Below are 20,539 nucleotides of genomic sequence, written 5' to 3'. Positions count from 1 at the left end.
TGAGTTCTCAAGGGAAATAGCTCCTAGCATGCAAAGGAATGCCCTGATCTCATTCCAACAACAGATCCCCACTCCGTCCAGTGGGGCTGAGGAATCCGCATGGTGCTAATTTTACTACGTGGCGGCCACCGGGGTTCTGGTTGGGGGTGTAGGCACAGCCACCTTGAGCATCACCAGGTGGGCACCGTGTCCAGCTAGCGTCACTATCACACACAGTGTGTCTGCTCCTTTGTAAGCCGAGACCTACGGCTGCTTTTAGAACTGCACTTGAGCTTGAGCTGGAGCACAGCTCAAGTATTGCCTGACTTATAATAATTACCTGATTTATGACAATATTTTGATGTCGACAAATAGCATGGGAGGAACTTGAGCTCAGGAGTTGGAATGGCCTGGGTGTCGCTCTTTTAGCTTCCACTTCCTGTGTCTCTGTGGCTCTGTTTTCTCATCTGTCCAATGGGAACAATATTACCCACCTCACGGGCAGGGGAGTGGGGCAGGTGGAAGAGAGAGGGGGGCAGTGGGTTTAATAAAACAACTTATGTGTAAGCACCTAGCATCATGCCTGGCATGTAGTAGATGCTCAATAAATAGGAGTTTCCTCATTCTTATAGGAAGCAGGAATTAGCTTAAAAGAGCAACTCACATGTTCTCCACTAGCACTCGGAGTGTATATTGTTAACAGAAACTGTTTTTAATGTCCGGCGAATATTAAAAGTCGATGGTTGTTTAGACATCTTGAAATGATGCCCCTCCTTCATTCCTGTAGCTCATACTGGCTTCTGTCGCAAACACAGCTTTCCAAGAGAGATCCCAGCAGGCAGATAAGGAAATGCAGGGGTAGCTCAGTGTTGGTGCCTTTGCCCGACACTCCCGGGGTCCAGCACAGAGACTCCGGATCAGGTGTTCAACCCGAAACAGCACCTGCTGCTCACAAGAACAACCTTGTTTCTCAGAATGTCGCTGATAATGGATTATTTGGACTGTCCTGTTCCAACTCTTTCCAGGCGAAAGGAGCCGTGACCGTGGGCCAGGGGAAACAGTGTGCTATTATGCTCGGGGGATAGTGAGCTCCTGGCCGTAGGTGCTTTTCCAAATCGAGTTTCAGAAATATCTGCCCACATCTCTCCCCCATCTCCTGTCCAACCCGGTTTTACTGCTTGAGAGAAAAAAAAAATCATCTCTGTTCTTTGTGTCGGTTGATTAATTTTGGGTTTATTGTTCTTATCCCGTATCACGCTCACACAGCTACTTATGTAATCCGTCTTATATGGCACACGGTTCTTCCTGCCAGGGACCCAACTCAGAAAAGGCACTTTATAGCAGAGAGTGCCGCTGCCTTCTCTAGCTGGAGAACGGCAAGTTGCATGGGGACCCCCGGCTAGTTCAAGGCCACGGGTGTGCTCTCGCTGACGTCTCTCTCTGCCCTTCGTACAGGGGAGGTTGTGAGTCCTATTCCCGCTCCGGGCAGTGGTGATATTCTCGGCCAGCCACGCTCTGGAAACTGAGAGGATAGTCCCACGTGATTTGGGAGCTTGAAAAGACCTTTGCCATCATCTGATCCAGCCACCTTTTCTTGCAGGAGGGGAAACTGAGGCTCAGAGAGGATCACGTGATAGCTAATGTATTTAGTTTCTTAAATTACTGCTTGCAGTGTGCGTATCAGGAACTGTGCACATACAGGAGGCTCACAGCAGGCTTCTGGAAGGTTAACTGAGTTGCCAAAGGAACTTCAGGCATGGCTCTGGTAGAGCAGATGAGAAGCCAGCCAGCACATACTAACTAAATAAACACCGACTGCATCCTTTGGTGCGTGAGCATTCTGCTGCGTCCTGAGGATCTGGAAGAAGGAAGGAAAAGTACAAATGGGTAGAAAAAACATGAGTTTAAGAAATGGTCTCCATCCTCCAGGCATGTACAGTGCCGTGAATTTAAAGACCTGTTACAAAGCGTCGCACCTGACAAGATCACATACTGAATGGCCCAGTGAGGAAGGCCTAGAGAAGTTTGAGAGGAAGAAGGAACAGCTCTCTCATTTCATGTGTGGATCCCCGTGGTGATGGCCTGGGGGGAGGGGCTCGGCTCACTCCGATGCATTAATATGTGGCTCATTTGATCCCAACGTTAGGGGGATATTTATGCACGCCCATAGCGACCCCTGTTGTAGTTCTGTCTGCTCACCTAGACCTTTTCTTTTTCTTCCAGTGGCCCACCCTCAGGACCCCCACCACCCATCCGAGAAGCCCGCCATTCACTGCCATAAATGCGGGGAACCGTGCAAGGGAGAGGTGCTCCGGGTCCAGACCAAGCACTTCCACATCAAATGTTTCACCTGCAAAGGTACGGGGCCTCCAGCTCCCTGGCTGCGTGGCATGTCGCAGCCAGTGCTTCCCTTGGGTCTGCCCCGTCCCCTCTCCACACCAAGTCACCGGACGAGGAGTGAGCATGCTCAGAGCCCAGGAGTCACTTAGCTTCCCTAGTGTGGGATTGGAGGAGACTCAGGAGGCAGACTGGTCCCGCCAACACCAGGGATGCACAGGCCTTTGGGTGTTAACTGAAGTTCCAGGTTCTCGGAGGGGGGCACTGATTATAGGGGAGCCATGAAAATGCAGTTTTGTATTTTGAGCTTTTTATTTCTTTTCCTGTGAAATGAGGGATTCCTACCACAGAGTAACTTTGTCTTAACAGCTGTTATTTAGAGGAGGGCTGGAAGACTGGTAAGGTTGGGGTGCTGAGTCACTGGCTCCTGTGGGACATGTGGGGTGGGCGTGTAAGGGGTGTGTGTGTGTGTGTGTGTGTATGTGTGTGTATGGTGGTGGTGTGTATTATGGTGTGTGGTGGTGTGTGTGTGGGGGGGGTGTTTGTGTGTGTGGTGATGTGTGTGTATGGTGTGTAGTGGTGTGTGTATGTAGTGCGTGATGTGTGTATGGTGTATAGTGGTGTGTGTGTGTGTGGTGTGTGTATGGTATGTAGTGGTGTGTGCGTGTAGTGTGTGGTGTGTGGTGTGTGAATGGTGTGTAGTGGTGTGTGTGTAGTGTATGGTGTGTGTATGGTGTGTAGTGGTGTGTGTGTGTGTGGTGTGTGTGTGTGTGTGTGTGGTGGCGGTGTGTATTATGGTGTGTGGTGGTGTGTGTAGGGGTGTTTGTGTGTGTATGTATATGTGTGTGTGTGTGGTGATGCGTGTGTATGGTGTGTAGTGGTGTGTGTGTATGTAGTGTATGGTGTGTGTATGGTGTGTAGTGGGGTGTGTGTGTGTAGTGTGTGTAGTGTATGTATGTGTGTAGTGTGTCTATGGTGTGTAGTGGTGTGTGTGTATGTAGTGTGTGGGATGTGTGTGTGTGTGTATGGTGTGTGTGTGTGTGTAGTGTGTGTATTAAGAAGTGAGCATTAAGCAAAAATACTTGGAAGGCCTCCAAGCAGAAAAATACATCCCATCCAGGAAGCTACCAACTTGAGGTCGATTTCCATTAACAAGCCTCCCTTTGGGGCTTAGAACTGTTGGCATCGTGGTATCAAATATGCTGACCTGTAATTCTGGGGCCAGAGCCTGGCTGAGTGGGGAGAGAGAGACATTGCTTTGTGCTTATTTGAAAAATAGGTCACTTGAGCTGAAGGCATGTTGGGGTGGCTGAGGTTGGCGTGGGGGATGTAGGAAGAGAGAGAGAAGAGGGGCAACTGTAATCCCACTCTGCCTCTTTACTCTGCACCCTGCACGTGGTACCCAACCTCATCCCTGGAAACCGTGTTTCGTTTTAAGTCTGTTAGGTACAGGGCTCAGCATTGCTATCTTAAGCCCTCCATGGCCGGGGGGGCTGTCAAGCAGACTCCAGGCTGCCTAGAGACCCTCAAATACATGGACAGAGGAGAGGCAGGGCTTTTTCTGATGTCCTATTTCTTGCATTGAGCATCATCTTTTCAGGAGAAAGAGCACAAGCATAGAGCTCGGGTGAGAAGATGCAAAGGGAAGGGGACATGAGCTTACTTCCAATTGAACATGACACAGATTACCAAAGGCTGTAATGCGCCCCCGAGAGAGCCCCCAGTCCGCCTGAGAACCCCTGTGAGAAGTACGACAAGTCCCCAGTTTTCAGGCAACCCAAGGCGGCCGTCAGGAAACACCAGAGTCACACCCAGGGTGCTGACTGGGCTGCGACTCTGTGTGGCCGGAGTCCTGCCATCGCCACGAAGCAGCTCTGTGATCTCAGGCAAGTCCCCTGTCTCCCTGGGGCTCCATGCTCTTGTCTGTAACATGAAAAGACTAGACCATGGCTATTTAAGTGGACCCAGGTCTGAAGTCCGCTGATTCCATATGCACATAACTGTCTATGTGCATAGAACCCGAAGTACCAAATGGGAGCCTCTGAGATAGCAGGTCAGAGAGTAAATATTTTCCGGTTACATCCAGCTCAGCTACCTTGGAGTCAAGAATTATATTTTGCTTTACTTTGTGCTCAGAAATTTCCTGAGACATGTCTCGAGGGGTAGATTTGGTGTGAAATCAGTACAGTCTGTATGTGTAGTTGAACATACAAAGCATTAGTCCCAGGTGTGGGTGGTCACTGTTCAGTACGTCAAGGTGTTAGGAGACAATTTTGTTTAACCCCATCAGGGGGGAGGGGGAGTGCTTCTTTGCTTTTTTCTCTTCTAGTTTATATTTAAGGACTGAATGCAAGTTATTTGTGTGGGAAAGTTGTACTATATACTTTGCTTCATGCTGTCGATATGAAACAGTCTTCAGTGCTCTTATCTGTTGTATCTGCTAGACAGACGTGTAGCTCTGTAGTCCATGATCGATAGCTTCACTTACACTCCTTCTTTTCAGAAGATCATGTTACTGTCTAGTAACCATTTGAGAGCATACGCCATAGGAAGCATTTCATCAATCTAGTTGACAAGCTATGCCATTGGAAACATTAATATTCGAGTTCCAAAGAAAAGTATGGTTTTTAAAAATGTATCTTTATTGTTGAAAATATTACAGATGACCCTTTCCTCCCCCATCCCATTGACCCCTTACTTCCTCCTCCCCTCCTTTCCCCTCCCCAGGCCTTCATCCCACTATTGTCTATGTTCTTGGGTTATTCATATATGCATGTAAGTTCTTTGGTTGATCTCTTCCCTTCCTTCACCCCTTTCCCTCTGAGGATCCTCAGTCTGTTGCATTCTTCCATGTCTCTGGATCTATTTTGATTGTCAGTTTGTTTGTTTTTTTAGATTCCACGTATAAGTGAAATCATGTGATAGTTGTCTTTCTCTGACTGACTGACTTCACTTAGCATAGTACTCTCCAGGTCCTTCCATGCTGTCTCAAAGGGTGAGATATCCTTCTTTTTTACAGCTGCATAATATTCCATTTTGTAAATGTACCACAGCTTTTTTGTCCATTCATATACTGATGGGCACTTTGGCTGTTTTCAGATCTTAGCTGTTACAAACAATGCTGCTGTGAACATAGGGGTGCATATATTCTTCCCGATTGGTGTTTTTGGTTTCTTAGGATATATTCCTAGAAGTGGGGTTATTGGGTCACATGGCAGTTCCACTTTCCTTTTTTGGGGAAACTCCACACTGGTTTCCATAATGGCTGTACCAGTCTACATGCCCACCAGCAGTTACTGGGGTTCCCTTTTCTCCACATCCTCACCAGCATTTGTTATTTGTTGATTTATTGATGGCAGCCATTCTGGCAGGTGTGAGGTGATACCTCATTGTCATTTTAATTTGCATCACTCTGATGATTAGTGACATTGAGCATTTTTTCATATGTCTCTTGGCCATTTGTATGTCCTCTTTGGAGAAGTGTCTGTTTAGGTCTTCTGCCCATTTCTTGATTGGGTTGTTTGTCTTCCTTTTGTTAAGTTGTATGAGTTTGCTTGTTCATTCATTCATTCACCTTATTGAGCACCTACCACATCAGTCTAGGCCAGCCGTGGGCAAACTACGGCCCGCGGGCCGGATCTGGCCCATTTGAAATGAATAAAACTAAAAAAAAAAAAGACCGTACCCTTTTATGTAATGATGTTTACTTTGAATTTATATTAGTTCACACAAACACTCCATCCATGCTTTTGTTCCGGCCCTCCGGTCCAGTTTAAGAACCCTTTGTGGCCCTCGAGTCAAAAAGTTTGCCCACCCCTGGTAGGCACTGGGTATAACAATGGACAAAACAGATAAAAATTTCTGCCCTCAAGAAGTTTACTCTCTAGTAGGAGATAAATATAACTGAATAATTATATCAAATAATGGCATAAAAGGTTGGATAGAAGGCAGAATTAACCAGGTGGTGGGGTGGCCTATGAAATTCCCAGCAATTAGACTTTTCTGTAGAACAGCTTCATTCAATGTAAAATTTAGGTATGAAATGCTCAGCTAAAGAGTAGCTATTAAAATGTATGTTCCAAACATATCTGACTAGTAATTTAGAGATGGAAAAGTCATGGTATCTAGATATGTCCTATGAATTTTGAAAGAAGAAAAGGTATAGAACTCTCTGTTGTATAGTTTTCTGCACCCATAAGTTCAAAGGGATATGCCATAGACTGAATTATTTTATTCCCTCCCAAATTCATATGTTGAAACTCAATCCCCCATGTGATGGTATTTGGAGGTGGAGCTTTGGGAGATAATTAGATTATGGGGGTAGAGCCCTCATGGAGGGGATTAGTGCTCTAATAAAAGGAGGTCCCTTATTTCTTCTGCCATGGGACCCAGAGAGAAGATAGCCATGTGTGAACCAAGAATCAGGCCCTTGCCAGACACTGAATCTGCAAGCACCTTGGTCTTGGACTTCCCAGCCTCCAGAATTGTGTGAAATAAATTTCTGTTGTTTATAAGTCACCCACATTTTGTTATCACAGCCTGAATATTAATCAGACAATCAAATAATTATACAAGTATGATTTACCACTGTGGTTGGTGCAATAAAGGGAAAATAAAAGGAGGTGCATGAGCAACAATGTGAACTTGCAGCAGGAGGGAGGATCTTGGTGTGTCTGTGGTGGGGCAGGTGGTCAGGGAAGGCTCCCCGCACCCCCATTTCCAGAAAGAGAAGTTTGAGCTGACAGATAAAAGAGGAAATTACAACAACCACTTAATTCCTTCTAGTAAAAAAGTCAACAACGTGGACTTCATAATTCCAAAAGCAGGTTTGCATTCTTTCCATGCTAAAAGTCACTTAATTTTGCATAAAACCTGAGAATATCAATACTTAATGGTCTTTGCCAAGTGAAATGTTTATAGAGCATCTATCATCTATCCGTTCGCTGTGCTAGACTATGGAGGACTAAAGGCATACATGACACAGCACCTATCCCTGAAGAACCTGCGATCTGGTGGCAAGTAGTGTGCTTACTAGTGGACCGTGACTGGTAGCAGGACAGGTGGAGGTGAGCGGTCAAGGCTGCAGAGACCACCTAGCACTCAGTGGTCTGGGGATGTTGCCAAGGAGACGAGATGTGGTGAAGCACAGATGCTCCGGAGAGCTTACTCACCTGCCCAGGACTGGAAAGGGGGAGCGGGCTAGTTGCGGGCAGGGGTAGGGGCTGCCTCATTCAAGGCAGTGGATGGTGAAGACGGGTGTGGCTAGAGCTGACAGTGGCCTTCATTTGGACAAGGAAGTTTCTACCAGAAACGAATGGAACCGTGATGTTCCCATCATCATTTGAAAGATGGCATTTTAAACATTAATTATAGTAACTTTATTCCTTTTCAAAAATGGAACTAGTGTTGTATGTTATTTATAGCCACATCGTTTTTAAAAGACATCTGAACATTGGGTGTCTATAGAAATTTCGAAAAATCAGATCATGTAAAAATAGAATCAGATCGTGTACACTCTTCCATCTAGGTGGCATTGGAGCGGCAGAAATCCTCAGAGAATTCTGTTTTAAGAGAGACTAGTGCCTCTAAGCAACGTGAGTCTTAATTAACTATGTGTTAAAAGGGGTGGCAAATGCTACCTTTTGATTGATTGTTAAAATCCCTGGGCCTCTATAATGTTTACACCATCAAGAGAGCCCATGAACATTAACATTATTTTTAAAGTATTGATCTAAAATGATTAGAAAATTCAGGTTACAACTTCTACTAATGTCAGTGAATTGCAATATATTTTTAAGAATTATTCTTTAAAGATTGAGTTCTGTGAAGGGGTTGGGGAAAACATCCTAGCTATCAGAGAACTTTCCACTTTTGCCACCTTAGGGTTTTGTGAGGCATTTAACAGGTCACGATCATTCCATGTAGAATACATGCGTTTATAAAATGCAAGGAATTTTATTGGAGTAAAATGGATGAAAAGTGGAGGGTTGAATATAGAGATTAAGGGTTTCCTGTATTTAGATATTTGTTTAAAGTAAAATTATATTATCTGATTTATCTGGTATAAGAACTAACTCAAAGTGGTAAAATGATGAATTTGATGTTCTCGTCATTTTGATAGAATCCCTGTGATTTGATCTTCAGATATTAGTCAGAAGAGTAACATGATCACATTGTCCATATCCAGAAAGATCAGCTTGCTATCCTGGTTGGAAAGGCCACTTATTCTACCCTGAATATTTCCTAACCACAGATGGGGCACAGCTTCTTTCAGAAAGCTGTTCTCACCTTCAGTCACCTCTGTGGTATGTCTGTTAGCTTTTCTAACTTACATCTCTTGGTACTTGTAAAATAAACTTTTTCCCATTTTGCCCTCCCTCAATGGAAAAGAGCTGATCATTGATTTCCTTAAAATAACCCACCAGATACTCGAAGGCTTTTATTACCCTGGCCTCTTTTTCTTCAGTCTAATCCCAGTTTCATTCACTTTAAGTCCCTTCTCCCAGCCCTTTAATTATTCCCGTTGCTACCCTGTGATCCCATTCTAGTTTCTTTCCATGCGCCTTCAATCATGCAGCACTTAACCAGTTGCAATCTTATTCTCTGCAATCAGGACCTTCTCGGTTCTGCTAAACACAAAGTAGGGCATTGTCTGACCCTGCGTAGCACCTGTGAACCGAAATGGACTCGTGAGTTGTTGAGTTGCCGTCAGTTCAGTGGCTCAGGAAGTTCAATCTTAAGTAAGACTCAAGAAGTTGGGGGCGGGCAGAGTTACTACCTTGGCATGACGATCTTGATGCCAACTAGGTACTTTCAGAAGCAAAGACAGGATTGCTGGCTCAAAGTCATGCCCAAATGCCCTTTCCTTATGCGGAGCTAAAGGAACTGGGCCCCGCCCTCACTATCCAGATACCAGCCTGGTTTAAAGCGATACAGAATCAGGGGATAGGGGCAATAATTTGCCATCTCTCTAAGTATTGTAGAAGATCTAAAATGGCATAAGAAGTTGTCTCTGCCTTTCATAAACTTGCATTGAAATCAAGAGAAAATTACAAGGGCAGTATAAGGTACAAGACAATATATATTAAATATGAGTTGAATGTCAGTAGTTGTTCTGAGCCCTGAGGAATCGGAGCTGGGGAACTGGAGGAAGCGGTCAGTTTCATCAGGAGGTCAAACTTGAGTGCAGCCAGGGAGGCTGGGTGGGGTTGGCACAGGCAGGTGGTGAGAGGAGGTGTCCGTCCGGCAGGGGGTGGCAGGTCAGGTTGATTGGAGCAAAGCGCTGGTGGGGTGTTCAGGAAGACTGACATGAACATTTGGAAGATGCGGAGCCTCATGTGCAAGGTCAAAGCATTTAGCAGAGCAGAGCAGGGGAGCCACCTGATAAAGTGGTCTCAGGAGGTGAGCCAAGGAGGCTGGGCAGGAGAGAAACTAGAGGTAAAGAACCCGTGCGGAGGGTTAATAGACACCGTGCTCTCTGCTTTCTGTGGTTGCTGATGAAGAGAGCACTGCGTCTGTGCCCTCATCTGTTTTCTCTCGGTTCAGCTTATAGACACACAGGTAGCTCTCACTGAGGCTGCCTCCTGGGAGCCTGGAAGTTCATAAAAGGCAAAGACACATGATGCAGATCTTTCTGGGGACCGAACAGGGAAGGGGGTTGGAGAGAAGATAGATCTGAATAATATATACCAATGGATGCCCTAGCCGGTTTGGCTCAATGGGTAGAATGCTGCCCTGTGACTTAAGGGTGGTGGGTTCGATTCCGGTCAAGGGCATATACCTCGATTACCCAGCCCTGGTCGAGGCAAGTGTGGGAGTCAACCACATTGATGTTTTTTTCTCTCTCTGATATCCTTCTCCCTTCCATTCTCTCTAAAATGGGAAAATATCCTCAAGTGAGCATTAACAAAAACAAACAAACAAAAACCCAAATTATACCTCTGGACCCAAAATTCCTGGCTACTTTGAGATAAGTTTGCCTAGAGTAAGCAAGGTCCTATGAACACGGCCAGCTCTTATTTCTCCCTGTGCACGTTGGCAGCCCTGTGCCTGGTACTTCTGGTTACTGAAGTAATCTGTGCTGGCATGGAAGACGTTAAAACCTGTGTTTGTGTTATGGGCCAAATCGTAGAAGGCAAAAAAAGAGGACATTGAGAGATATCATTCTGGGTGATCTCTTTGTTATTTTAGCTGGTTAGAATTAATACTGTTTGCACATGAAGTGTTACTAGTGTTAAAAACAAGCTTAGTACATACTCAAAGATTTTATTGATAAAAGAGATGCCAAAATGATTCCCTTCCAACCAATTCTCTTCACTTGTTATTGTAAATTCAGGCTCTGAGTTAAATACAGCCCTTGCCATGGGGGCCCGCTTTTGCCATCTGTTTGGGCGTCTCAGCATCTTCTTTCCCAGGAAAGGTCATTGAAATGTATGGGCATCGAGAAGTTAATGTGAAAAACCATCGCAGTATGTTTTTTGAGGGTTAGTATTAGCTTCCAGGCTGACACATTAGCAAGTGGTTATTTCTGGCGGGAAGCTGCCCCCTCACGGTGTTGTTTACGAGTCTCTGTTCGGCTATTTTGGGCTCTGGGCTGCAGGGTGTGGCTGTTTTGAGCTTCAGTGCCTGATGCTTTCAAACAGACTGCCCTGGGTTCCAGACCAAAGACTGACTCAAGGAGACCCCGCACACCGTGGAATTTTTGGTGGTTTGGGAAGGCACGATGTGAAAGTCTATCTCAGTATGTTCTGTGAAAAAAGAGTTTGAGGAAATAAGTAGAATAACATCTCGGATGAAATAAAATTATTTTAACACCTTTCGTACCGCATAGAAATCTCTAAGACATACGCCAGGGACCGCACGTTTTTGGGCAAACTGCATGTTATTTAAATCATCATAATGCACTTTAGGTGTTGTTTTTCAATAATTATAACATTTTTATTTACTTAAACAATTAAACAATTAAAGTTCCTAGTACTTTTTTAACGTATGGTACTGCGTGAAACATTTTCTAAAAGCGCCAGGAACTTGAAGACGAAGACTATTCGAATGACCAAAATACAATGTAACTGCAATGCTTTATGGGTTCGTGCAATTATATAATTTTTCGTAGATTGACCTGCACGGTTTCCACCAATGAGATCACTTCATTCAATGTGGACAAGACAGTGTGTTGACATCTAAGGTCCATAACAGATGGCGGTGAAAAACGAGAAAACTCATGAGCGGTCCTTAATAGATGGCGCGAGAAACACGAGAAAGCTTGTGAGCAGTACGAAAGGTGTTAAAATGGAGTTGGAGTAGAGGATGGAGGAACAGGATGGGAAGTCTTTGGTAATCACAGGACCGATCCGCCAGGGAGTGTTTCTGAGTTCCATGCCCTGCGTCTGTCCCACCCCCAGCTCCAGTGCCTGGGGCTGGGAGGAGCAGGGAGGGTGCTGGCCCAGGCAGGTGGGTCAAGTAGCACTTCTGGAGCACCTGGCCCTGATCACCGGAAACAGCAGGTGTAACACAGGTCCCAGCCCTGGAGCCTCCACTTCCCTGAGCAGGTTCAGAAGGACTCCCTTTGCCCTGTGATGGGCTAACCAGCTGGCACTTGCTCTAGAAAAGAGAAGAAAGGACCCGCCTAAGACTCCTGGCCCCCAATTAAAATTCTTGTGTTGCTCAAAACTAAATTGAACACATTGATCGTGGCTGTGTCATGTCCCTTCCTCTCTTGGTGGTATGAATTGGTGAAAACACAAATGATAGTGGCCGCCCAGCAAAGGTGTTCGGTCTACTCATATCAATGAAGGAGATGTCTTTTGCATTTTACCCTCAGCTGGCCTTTGGGCAGAGTTTTAAGTATTTCCTATTCTCCTAAATGTGGATTAACTCCAACAGTCAGTGTTAACTGTGTTTTTTAGAAGGTTGACGAGATCGCTGCTACTGCAGCCCTGTTCATGTCACGAAAATCCTGTTCTGTTTTCATCCTTACTTGGCACCTCTGTGCTTTGTTCCTTGGGAGTTTTACAACACAGGCAGCTCCTATGATTGTTTCTTTAAGATTTAAAACTTTTAAATGTGCCTGTTACAATATCACAACTTCTACATCAAATTGCTTAGATGTACATATTCCTACTTAACTAGTTAATAGTATTCAGTAAATTAATTCAAGACCTTAACATCTTCAAGGCAGATGGCTGTGGTAGCCACACCTTCGTGACGGCAAAGCAGCAAGATTCAGAGGGGCCTTGAGAGGCGCACATGTTTTAAATAATTGGTCACTGAGAAGGAAGCAATTAATCTCCGTCACTGGCAGATATATATAATTTTTAATGAAAGGGGTCTCTGCTTTTCCCTGGGCATATGTTAATTTTCAACTAAAGCAAAGACAAGTGGAGCACCCAAAGTTGAAGATCTAAATAGTTTTAAAAATCAAAAACTCTACTGAAGTTTGATTTTACTAACTGAGACTTCTTGATCACTTGGATGTGAAAGTTTTGCTTTGTGCAAGAGTATTTTTAAAAGCACTTTAAAGAAGTTAAAAGTATTTGCTAAGCTGTTAATATAAAACCGACCAACTTTAATAAAAAAAAAATTGTGGGGATTGGAGGAGAGAATAAAGGGAATTAATAGTAGTTCAAATGCATTCTTTTTTCACTTCTCATGACTTTGAGAAGTAAGAAAGTTTGGAAAAGCAAATGATGTCACTGAAGGTTGGAATCCAGGGGGACCCGTCAAATTTGAGGCTCAATTCAACTTATCTCAAAAATTGCTTAGACAGCATGGTTGAAGGATCAAAAGAAGTAAAGATGAGGACTCTTACCCATAAAGTGCTTTGTCACCCTGTGGGAAAATAAGATATGTACATAGAAGAATATTGAAGAAAAATCTCTGAGATATTCTATAATCCCCTCCTCCCTCCCCCAACCCAAGATTATGTTTATTGCTGTTAAAGGAATTTGCAGTCAGGATGAGGTTAGTCCATATTTGCATTCCCTCAACCCACAGGACCCATTTGGTAAGGATGAAGCAGATGTGAGAACAGTGGGGACCCTGGCAGGTTAGAGGAGGCAGCAGGTGGTGAATGAGCTGTTTTCCAGGTGATGTGATCACAGTAGTATTTATAGGGTGGTCATTCTCAGGCGTGATGGACTTCGGCTATCATCTTGGGTTACTTGATTGTAAATCACAAAGAAGGAGGTCATAGCTGTGGAGTGTTGATCTAAACAAAGGCTGATGGATCCCCAGTGGACAGCTTGCTTGTAGGCTCTACGTCACCCTGACTATCTTTAATCGTTTGCAATTAGTGAAGTCTGGTAACTGAAGGTGGGGGAGTAGTTAGCTCCATCAGAATGTCCCTGTAGTCAGCACGAGTTCATCTAGGTGTGTTCATGAGTCATGGGAAGTAGTCTGGACCCTGAAAGAATTCTAGTAGGCAAGCAATTTAGTGATTGAACTCACCTCCTTCGTACCCCAACTGAGTGCCTATTAGCTGCTTGCAGGAATAACCAAGAAGCATCCTGGGTTCTTGGCCTAAGGCCCTTGATTGTACAGGCATCACCCAACCTTGGGAATTGGGGGGTTAAGATTGGAGGTTTCCAGCTTTGGCTGTAGCTTCCCGGTCCTTCAGCAGTGGCTGCCTGAGGCTTTGGTTTTGGACAAGTTACTGTGGCCTTCACTGGTCTTGTCTGAACATGGACACCGGGCCCCAGCCCCTGGCATCCCAGGACCTGCTTCCTTGCCCCGTCTCCATAACCCACAGCTGCAGTGCTGAAAGAAGACACCAGGATCCAGACACAGCGAAGCATCCTCTTCTGCATGTGTTAAGGTCCTGAACGATCGTTTTCTCTTGGGCAAGTTCCCTTCTCTCTCCTCTTCTGCGTGTTCATTTTTATCTCTCACTCTATCATGTATAAATAATTGGCTTTTCCTATTTACTGCACAAAGAGAAAATTAAACGTCTGAATTTTCCATAGCTATGAGAAAGTATTTCCAGAGTGTGAAAAAAATAGACATTGGACATTTCAGCTACTGCTTTTCATAGAGTGGGAATTTATTACTCAGCTCAGTTACAATCTTGGCTCAAACAAAGCAGTTGTGTGGGCAAGCAGAAGGCACCTTTCCTAAATGGCATTGCCAGGGACAGCTTGGTTCATATTTAAGACACCATGAACTAAGAGTATCGTTCCATCCAGGACCGTTTGATTATCTCTGAATCTTAGACATACCACAAAAGACATTGAGACCTGGCCAGTGGAGTTTACTGGTATGAGATATTGCATCGCTCCCAAAGGATAGGAAACTAAAGGGGAGGGAGGCAAGAGAGAGATCAGAGCCCAACAATAAATAGCTCTTTGTACCAGTCCCCTCCCCTAAGCCCAAACCACTGAGATCATAGAGTAAGTGAAAAGCATGCAGAGGGCAACTGTCTCAGCAGCTGGACAGACAACATAACCGGATGTGAACTTGTCTTTCCACAGTGTGCGGCTGTGACCTGGCCCAAGGTGGCTTCTTCATAAAGAACGGGGAGTATCTCTGCACCCTGGACTACCAGAGGATGTACGGGACACGCTGCCATGGCTGTGGGGAGTTCGTGGAAGGAGAGGTGGTGACTGCCCTGGGCAAGACCTACCATCCCAATTGCTTCGCGTGTACCATCTGCAAGTAAGTGAGCGCTTCCCGGCAGAGTGCTGGGCTCTGCTGCCGACGCTTGGGATGGCCTCCTGGAGTCTTGAATTGTGCTTAGTCTTAAAATATTCTTTTTTCTGATGTGTCCTTAGATTCCTTTATCTTTCTACTGTATTCGCAGCCTTTGTCAAAAAGTAATTTATGGTGTCTTCTACTAAATAATAAGACTCATATTGAGTGGCTTGAAACCAAGTCTGAAAGTAGCTCTAGGTCTCAAAAGATTTTAAGCAATGAAACATTGGGAGGAAATGACATAACTGATTAGAAAGATAAAGCTTCTTTGGAAGTAGAAGTTCTTGTGTGCGTGTGTGCGCGCACATGTGTGTGTGTGTGTGTGTGTGTGTGTGTTTAAAGTAGTCTCATAGAGCAAGAGTGGGCAAACCATGCTCCAAATTAGACCTAATATCTGTTTTTGTAAATAAAGTTTTATTGGGACACAGCCACACCCATTTGTTGATGAATCATGTATGGCTGCTTTCAAGCTACAGTGACAGAGTTGAGTAGTTGTGACAAAAATCATATGATCCACCTAGTACAAAACAAAATAATATCCATGAGCTGGTATTTTAGGAGAAAAGTTTGCCAGTCCCTGCTCCTGGTCATCTATCATCTACAGCGTAAATCTTAACTTCACTTGATTAAAACGATCAGTCAGAGAGAAGGAACCTGAGTGTGGGTGGGAAAATGTGCTTTTATTGTTTTGCGGTGAGTGCTACACATTAGAGAACTTAAGTTGGGTTTGACTCCTATCATAAGGAGGTTCTGAGTTGGTGGACATCCCCTGCACCTGCCTGTCACCTGGCCTCCCCAGCTGATCCATCCAGGCCAGTCGCTGTCCCTCTCTGGGCCTTATCTGAACAATGGAAAGGAACACTGAACCCTGAGAAGAGGGGCGACCACAGCTCAGCATTTCTAAAACTTGGGGGCAGAGCATTTAACACGCTCCTCGGCGACTGGCACCAAGCCACGGGTGGCGTGGTCTTAAGTCCGAGTGTACTCCCTGTGTGTGTATCACAGTTCACAGTTCACTACCACTGTGAGGCAGCCCAAGGGCGACTTCAGGAGGGATGGCAGTTGTGAAAGCAAAACTCACATCAAGAAGCTTGACTTTGTCCTTAAGTAATCGCTCTGACCCAGGCGTGCGGGGCTGTTTTGCTTGTGAGCTTCCCATTTCCCATCGAGACAATCACACATTTGAAAACCCATGTTGATGGAGATAATTGGCACCTTGGCCTAGCGCAAGTAAGGAGGCATGGAAGCTGACCTATGGCTGTTCATGCATGATTTTGTCAACATGCTATCTGCCTGCAGAAGAAACTGGTACCATATATGCAGAAGGCGGTATTTTTGCAAAATGTGCTGTTATTGATGACTGTCTCATGGGAAAGGATATTTTCTTTCTGGAAAGAAACTAATAGTAATTTTTAAACAGATATTTATGGCATTTTCATATTTCTCCACCAGAGACTGGGTCCCACCCGGCACAATGATCCATTCCCATCACCCATTCAGATTTCCAGGACAAAGTCTAAATCAGCAGAATTTATCACAGAGGTCTTGGGAGCTGAAAGCATTAACGCTTGACCTGTGACCAGCTCTCCTGGGGAGGGGCCTTAAGCCTGAATAGGAATGTATGGCATTTGAAATGTTTCTTCATGAAGGGTTTTCCATTTGGAAAATTTTACTGTGTGCGCCCCGCTGAGCGACTTGTTGGAACATCCCCCCACTAGTGAGCAGAGGTGACTCATTCATTCCCTTTACTCTCTGGGTGCCCGCAGACGCAGCGCATTCTCCCTTCTCAAATTGAGGCACGTTTGTGTGTTTGGACCGTGTCCAGCTGGCCGGCTTGGTTCAGATGGTATTTCAGACATTTGGGCTGGTGCTTCTCCAAGTAAGGACTTGGCACCGGAGGGCAGCAGGCAGAGGCGTAAGGAACAGGAGTGAAATCGCTGGGATAACCTGCCAAGCCATGTCCTTCTGTCCCCCAGGCGCCCGTTTCCACCCGGAGACCGCGTCACGTTCAACGGGAGAGACTGCCTCTGTCAACTCTGTGCCCAGCCGATGTCGTCCAGCCCTAAAGAAGCCTCCTGCTCCGGCAGTAAGTGTCCCAGCCCCTGTTGGCATGGGTTCCTCGTGGCTCAAAGGTAGCTTAGGCCAGTGCCTTTCTTTTAGTGAAACTTAGCTGGCACTGAGAGTAATACTGTCGAAGGCATTTCCAGTTGTAAAACATGAAGCTTTGATTGCAACCCATGCAATAAAGAGCATCTCCTTTATTGCAACAAGACATAAATAGAATTGGACATTAAATTGTGCCTTTTGACAGTAAAGGAGGGACAGGGAGTTATAAAACTTTACATTGGAAATGCCATCTCGAGTCTCAGAGGTTGAGATGGGAGAGCATTCGGTGGCGATATAATTGATGTCTCTGTGTATTAACTATCTCCTGGGCCTAAAGCTAATGAGATGATTTATACTGACCCTTAAATATTCTTTATTCACCTGGAGGGGTTCTGACATTTAGCCGTTGGATGATAGATAATTTGCTGGTACCTGTGATGTGTATTGTTCCCCTCGGTGACATAGGTGTGGACAGAACAAAGTCGGCATCCTCTAAAGCAGCGGTTCTCAACCTGTGGGTCGCGACCCCTTTGGCGGTTGAATGACCCTTTCACAGGGGTCGCCTAAGACCATCCTGCATATCAGATATTTACATTACGATTTATAACAGTAGCAACATTACAGTTACGAAGTAGCAACAAAATAATTTTATGGTTGGGTCACAACATGAGGAACTGTATTTAAAGGGCCAGAAGGTTGAGAACCACTGTTCTAAAAGCTTGCTTTCTGGTGGCAGCAGATAGATAATAAATGCATACGGTACACAAAAATACCTAACATGGGGAGAAATTGAAAGTAGGAAGAGAAAGGCTAGCGGGCTGCACTGATAGGGGTCAACCAGGGGAATGTGTAATTCTTTGGGACAAGGGCTTGTCTGACCTGTGAGAATCCCAAGAAAACCGCCCTCCCCCAAATAAAAATAGTGATCGATTGCACGATTCCTTCTGGTAAATGACGGTGAATAGGCGCGTGAACCTTTGAGGTGTATTCTGAACTCTGGGCTCCAGACAAGGAAGCTCTACCGCCATCTCTCCCCTGGGGCATGAGGATGCGGGCGAGAGGTCAGCCTTGGTTTCTGTGGATTCCGCCAGTCCTTGGGAGACCTGGGGGAAAAAACGCCTTTATGCCCTGCTGGTCTCAGCACAGACGAATGAGATCAGCTACTTCTCCTCCGGAGGAACGCTATGCCGTTCATAACAGCGAGTCCAAATCTTCCTGTTCACGGAGAAGAATCCTGGTACCCGTTAAAAAGAAGAATGTTCTGACCAAAGCATTTGCATAGAGATTGGATTTTGGCCACTGGGAGGGAAGAAGAAAATAAGTGTTAGTCACCTTATTCAACAAGGCCGGGTCCTTCGCAGGAGGATGCCTGTGCCCGGCAGAGGAACACGAGCAGCCTGGGTGGAGCCATGGCTACAGAGCAGCGCAGGCCTGGACCCTAGTAGGATTTTGAGTCCTTCACTGTCCTTACCTGCTCTATCCCAGGCAGGCCATCGGGAAGGTGACCGGCAGAGGGACTAGCCACCCACGGTGTGGGAGGGCTTGCTTTGAAAGAACATTACCAACAACATTGGAGGTATTCTTCCAAGTCTTTAAGAAAAAGGATTTCAAAGAGCTTGTATGCATATATGCTTAACTCATGGACACAGACAGTAGGGTGGTGAAGGCCTGGGGTGGGGGGTGCGAGGGGAGCTGAAAAAAGTGGGAACAGGTTATGTGGGGGAATTTGTAGAAGGGCTGTGCACTTTCTGCCTGCCACAGCCTCCCTGCTATAGCAAGACTGGGGGGCGGGGGGAAAGGGATATATATATATATATATATATATATATATATATATATATAATACTTTCAACAATAAAGATGTTTTAAAAAGGATTTTATGAGTCCCAGGATAGGGTGAGAAAGAGCATCGTGTCCATGGGCCTACAATAGAACGGCCGTGCCCTCACATTCTGTGGAGTCCTTTAGTCCAACTGTCGTTCTTGATAGGTGGGGAACCTGAGTCCCGCATGCATGCTCTCGCTGCCCGCTGACAGGTCGGATTAGAGGCAGGCCTTTGGTTCCTGATCTGGAGCTCGCTCTTTTGTTTCATCTGACATTCCTCATGGTTTGGATTGAGAAACAAAAGTGGGACATTTTTAAAGGCTTCCCGTCCCCTCCATCCATGGAATTCGGGATCCTGTGTCCTAGTCACAGTTCTACCAAAATGGTTATTCCAATGTTTGTTAAAGTGTTTGGGGTTTTTTTGTTTGTTTTTTGCTTTATCCCTCTTTTCTATTTTCATATGACATACATGTTATGTGCATAAAAAAAGGAATAAAGCCCAACTGGTGTGGCTCAGTGGCTGATGCTCACGATTGGATTCCTGGTCAGGGCACATGCCTGGGTTGCAGGCTCGATTCCCAGTGTGAGGCATGCAGGAGGCCGCCGATCAATGATTCTCTCTCATCATTGATGTTTCCATCTCTCTCTTCCTCTTCCTTCCTCTCTGAAATCAATAAAAATACATATATATTTTAAAAGGAATAAAAATTTTAATTGTAGAATGTATCCTACTCAAATTCATCACATCTCTAATGGCAGATATAATAATTGTTGCTTATGTACAAATTGTTAGAACAAATCATATTTTTCCCTTGCACATGGATGAAATCTCAATCCTATGCAACTGCTTTGATCAGTTCATTGTTATTTTTCAACAAGTCCTTGTCTATTTAGGTAAGTACTCAGATAGCATTTATGAGGCATGTGGGCGTGGATGTCTGCCAAAAAGAGAGCTCTTATCTGTGGATACACACATGCACTATACGCCGACGAGGCAGGCCCGCGAGTACTAGCTCAGGGGAGTTTTCAGCAAGTTTCTGAAATTTACTGGGGCGTGATTAGAAAACACTGGCTGCTACTTGCAGTTCTTGAAGAAGTGCCTGGTTCTTTAAAACCATCCTGATGTCCCTTTGAGTCATTTTTCTTTCTTTCAATTTTTAAAATGGCAAAGCTTCCTACATAAAAGCAAAAATGAAACTCTCTCGTTAATGTTCACAGAGTCGATGAAATGTAGCAGAGAGCCAAGGGCCTCTTTTTCCTCTGAAATGTCCTTTGGAAAATGAGTTTGCTCTTCTGAACCACCGTTTCATTTCACATCCCGGGGCTGGTTTTCTGTAGTCACCGAGGAGCAGGTGAAGACAGCGTGAGAGGGAGAGAGGAGGCGAAGCGTGGCCGACAGAAGCCATCGTTTATCCAAAATCGTCTCAGCTGGAGCTTCCTGGGTAGAGGTGCACTTCCGTTGCTCCTGCTCTTCTAACCTTTCTGTTTTATTTTCCTTATCCAACATCCACTTAGCACTCACTGTGGATCAGGCACTGTGTAACTGCTCTACAAATCTTCATTTAATCCTCATCACCACCCAGTGAAAACGATCCCCTTTTCACAGATG

The 20,539-nt window shown here is 45.2% G+C and overlaps 1 protein-coding gene across 4 annotated transcripts in view; it reads left to right on the top strand.

Moving 5' to 3' along the window:
• Positions 1–20,539, top strand: part of ABLIM1 (actin binding LIM protein 1) — a 239,380-nt gene that overhangs the window by 119,078 nt on the left and 99,763 nt on the right. For 2 of the 4 annotated variants that reach the window (XM_081104375.1, XM_081104373.1), the window contains exons 2-4: positions 2,203–2,337; positions 14,781–14,964; positions 16,977–17,086. In XM_081104375.1, the coding sequence (XP_080960501.1) occupies positions 2,203–2,337; positions 14,781–14,964; positions 16,977–17,086 (429 nt within the window). Of the gene's footprint in view, positions 1–2,202; positions 2,338–14,780; positions 14,965–16,976; positions 17,087–20,539 lie in introns of those variants that run through there. The other 2 variants (XM_081104376.1, XM_081104374.1) reach the window with 1 other exon arrangement.

The sequence above is a fragment of the Myotis nattereri genome, assembly GCF_964212035.1.
Source record: "Myotis nattereri genome assembly, chromosome: 13".
Taxonomy (NCBI): domain Eukaryota; kingdom Metazoa; phylum Chordata; class Mammalia; order Chiroptera; family Vespertilionidae; genus Myotis; species Myotis nattereri.
The sequence above is the reverse complement of the archived record's forward strand: the minus strand, read 5'-3'. Positions and strand labels throughout refer to the sequence as shown.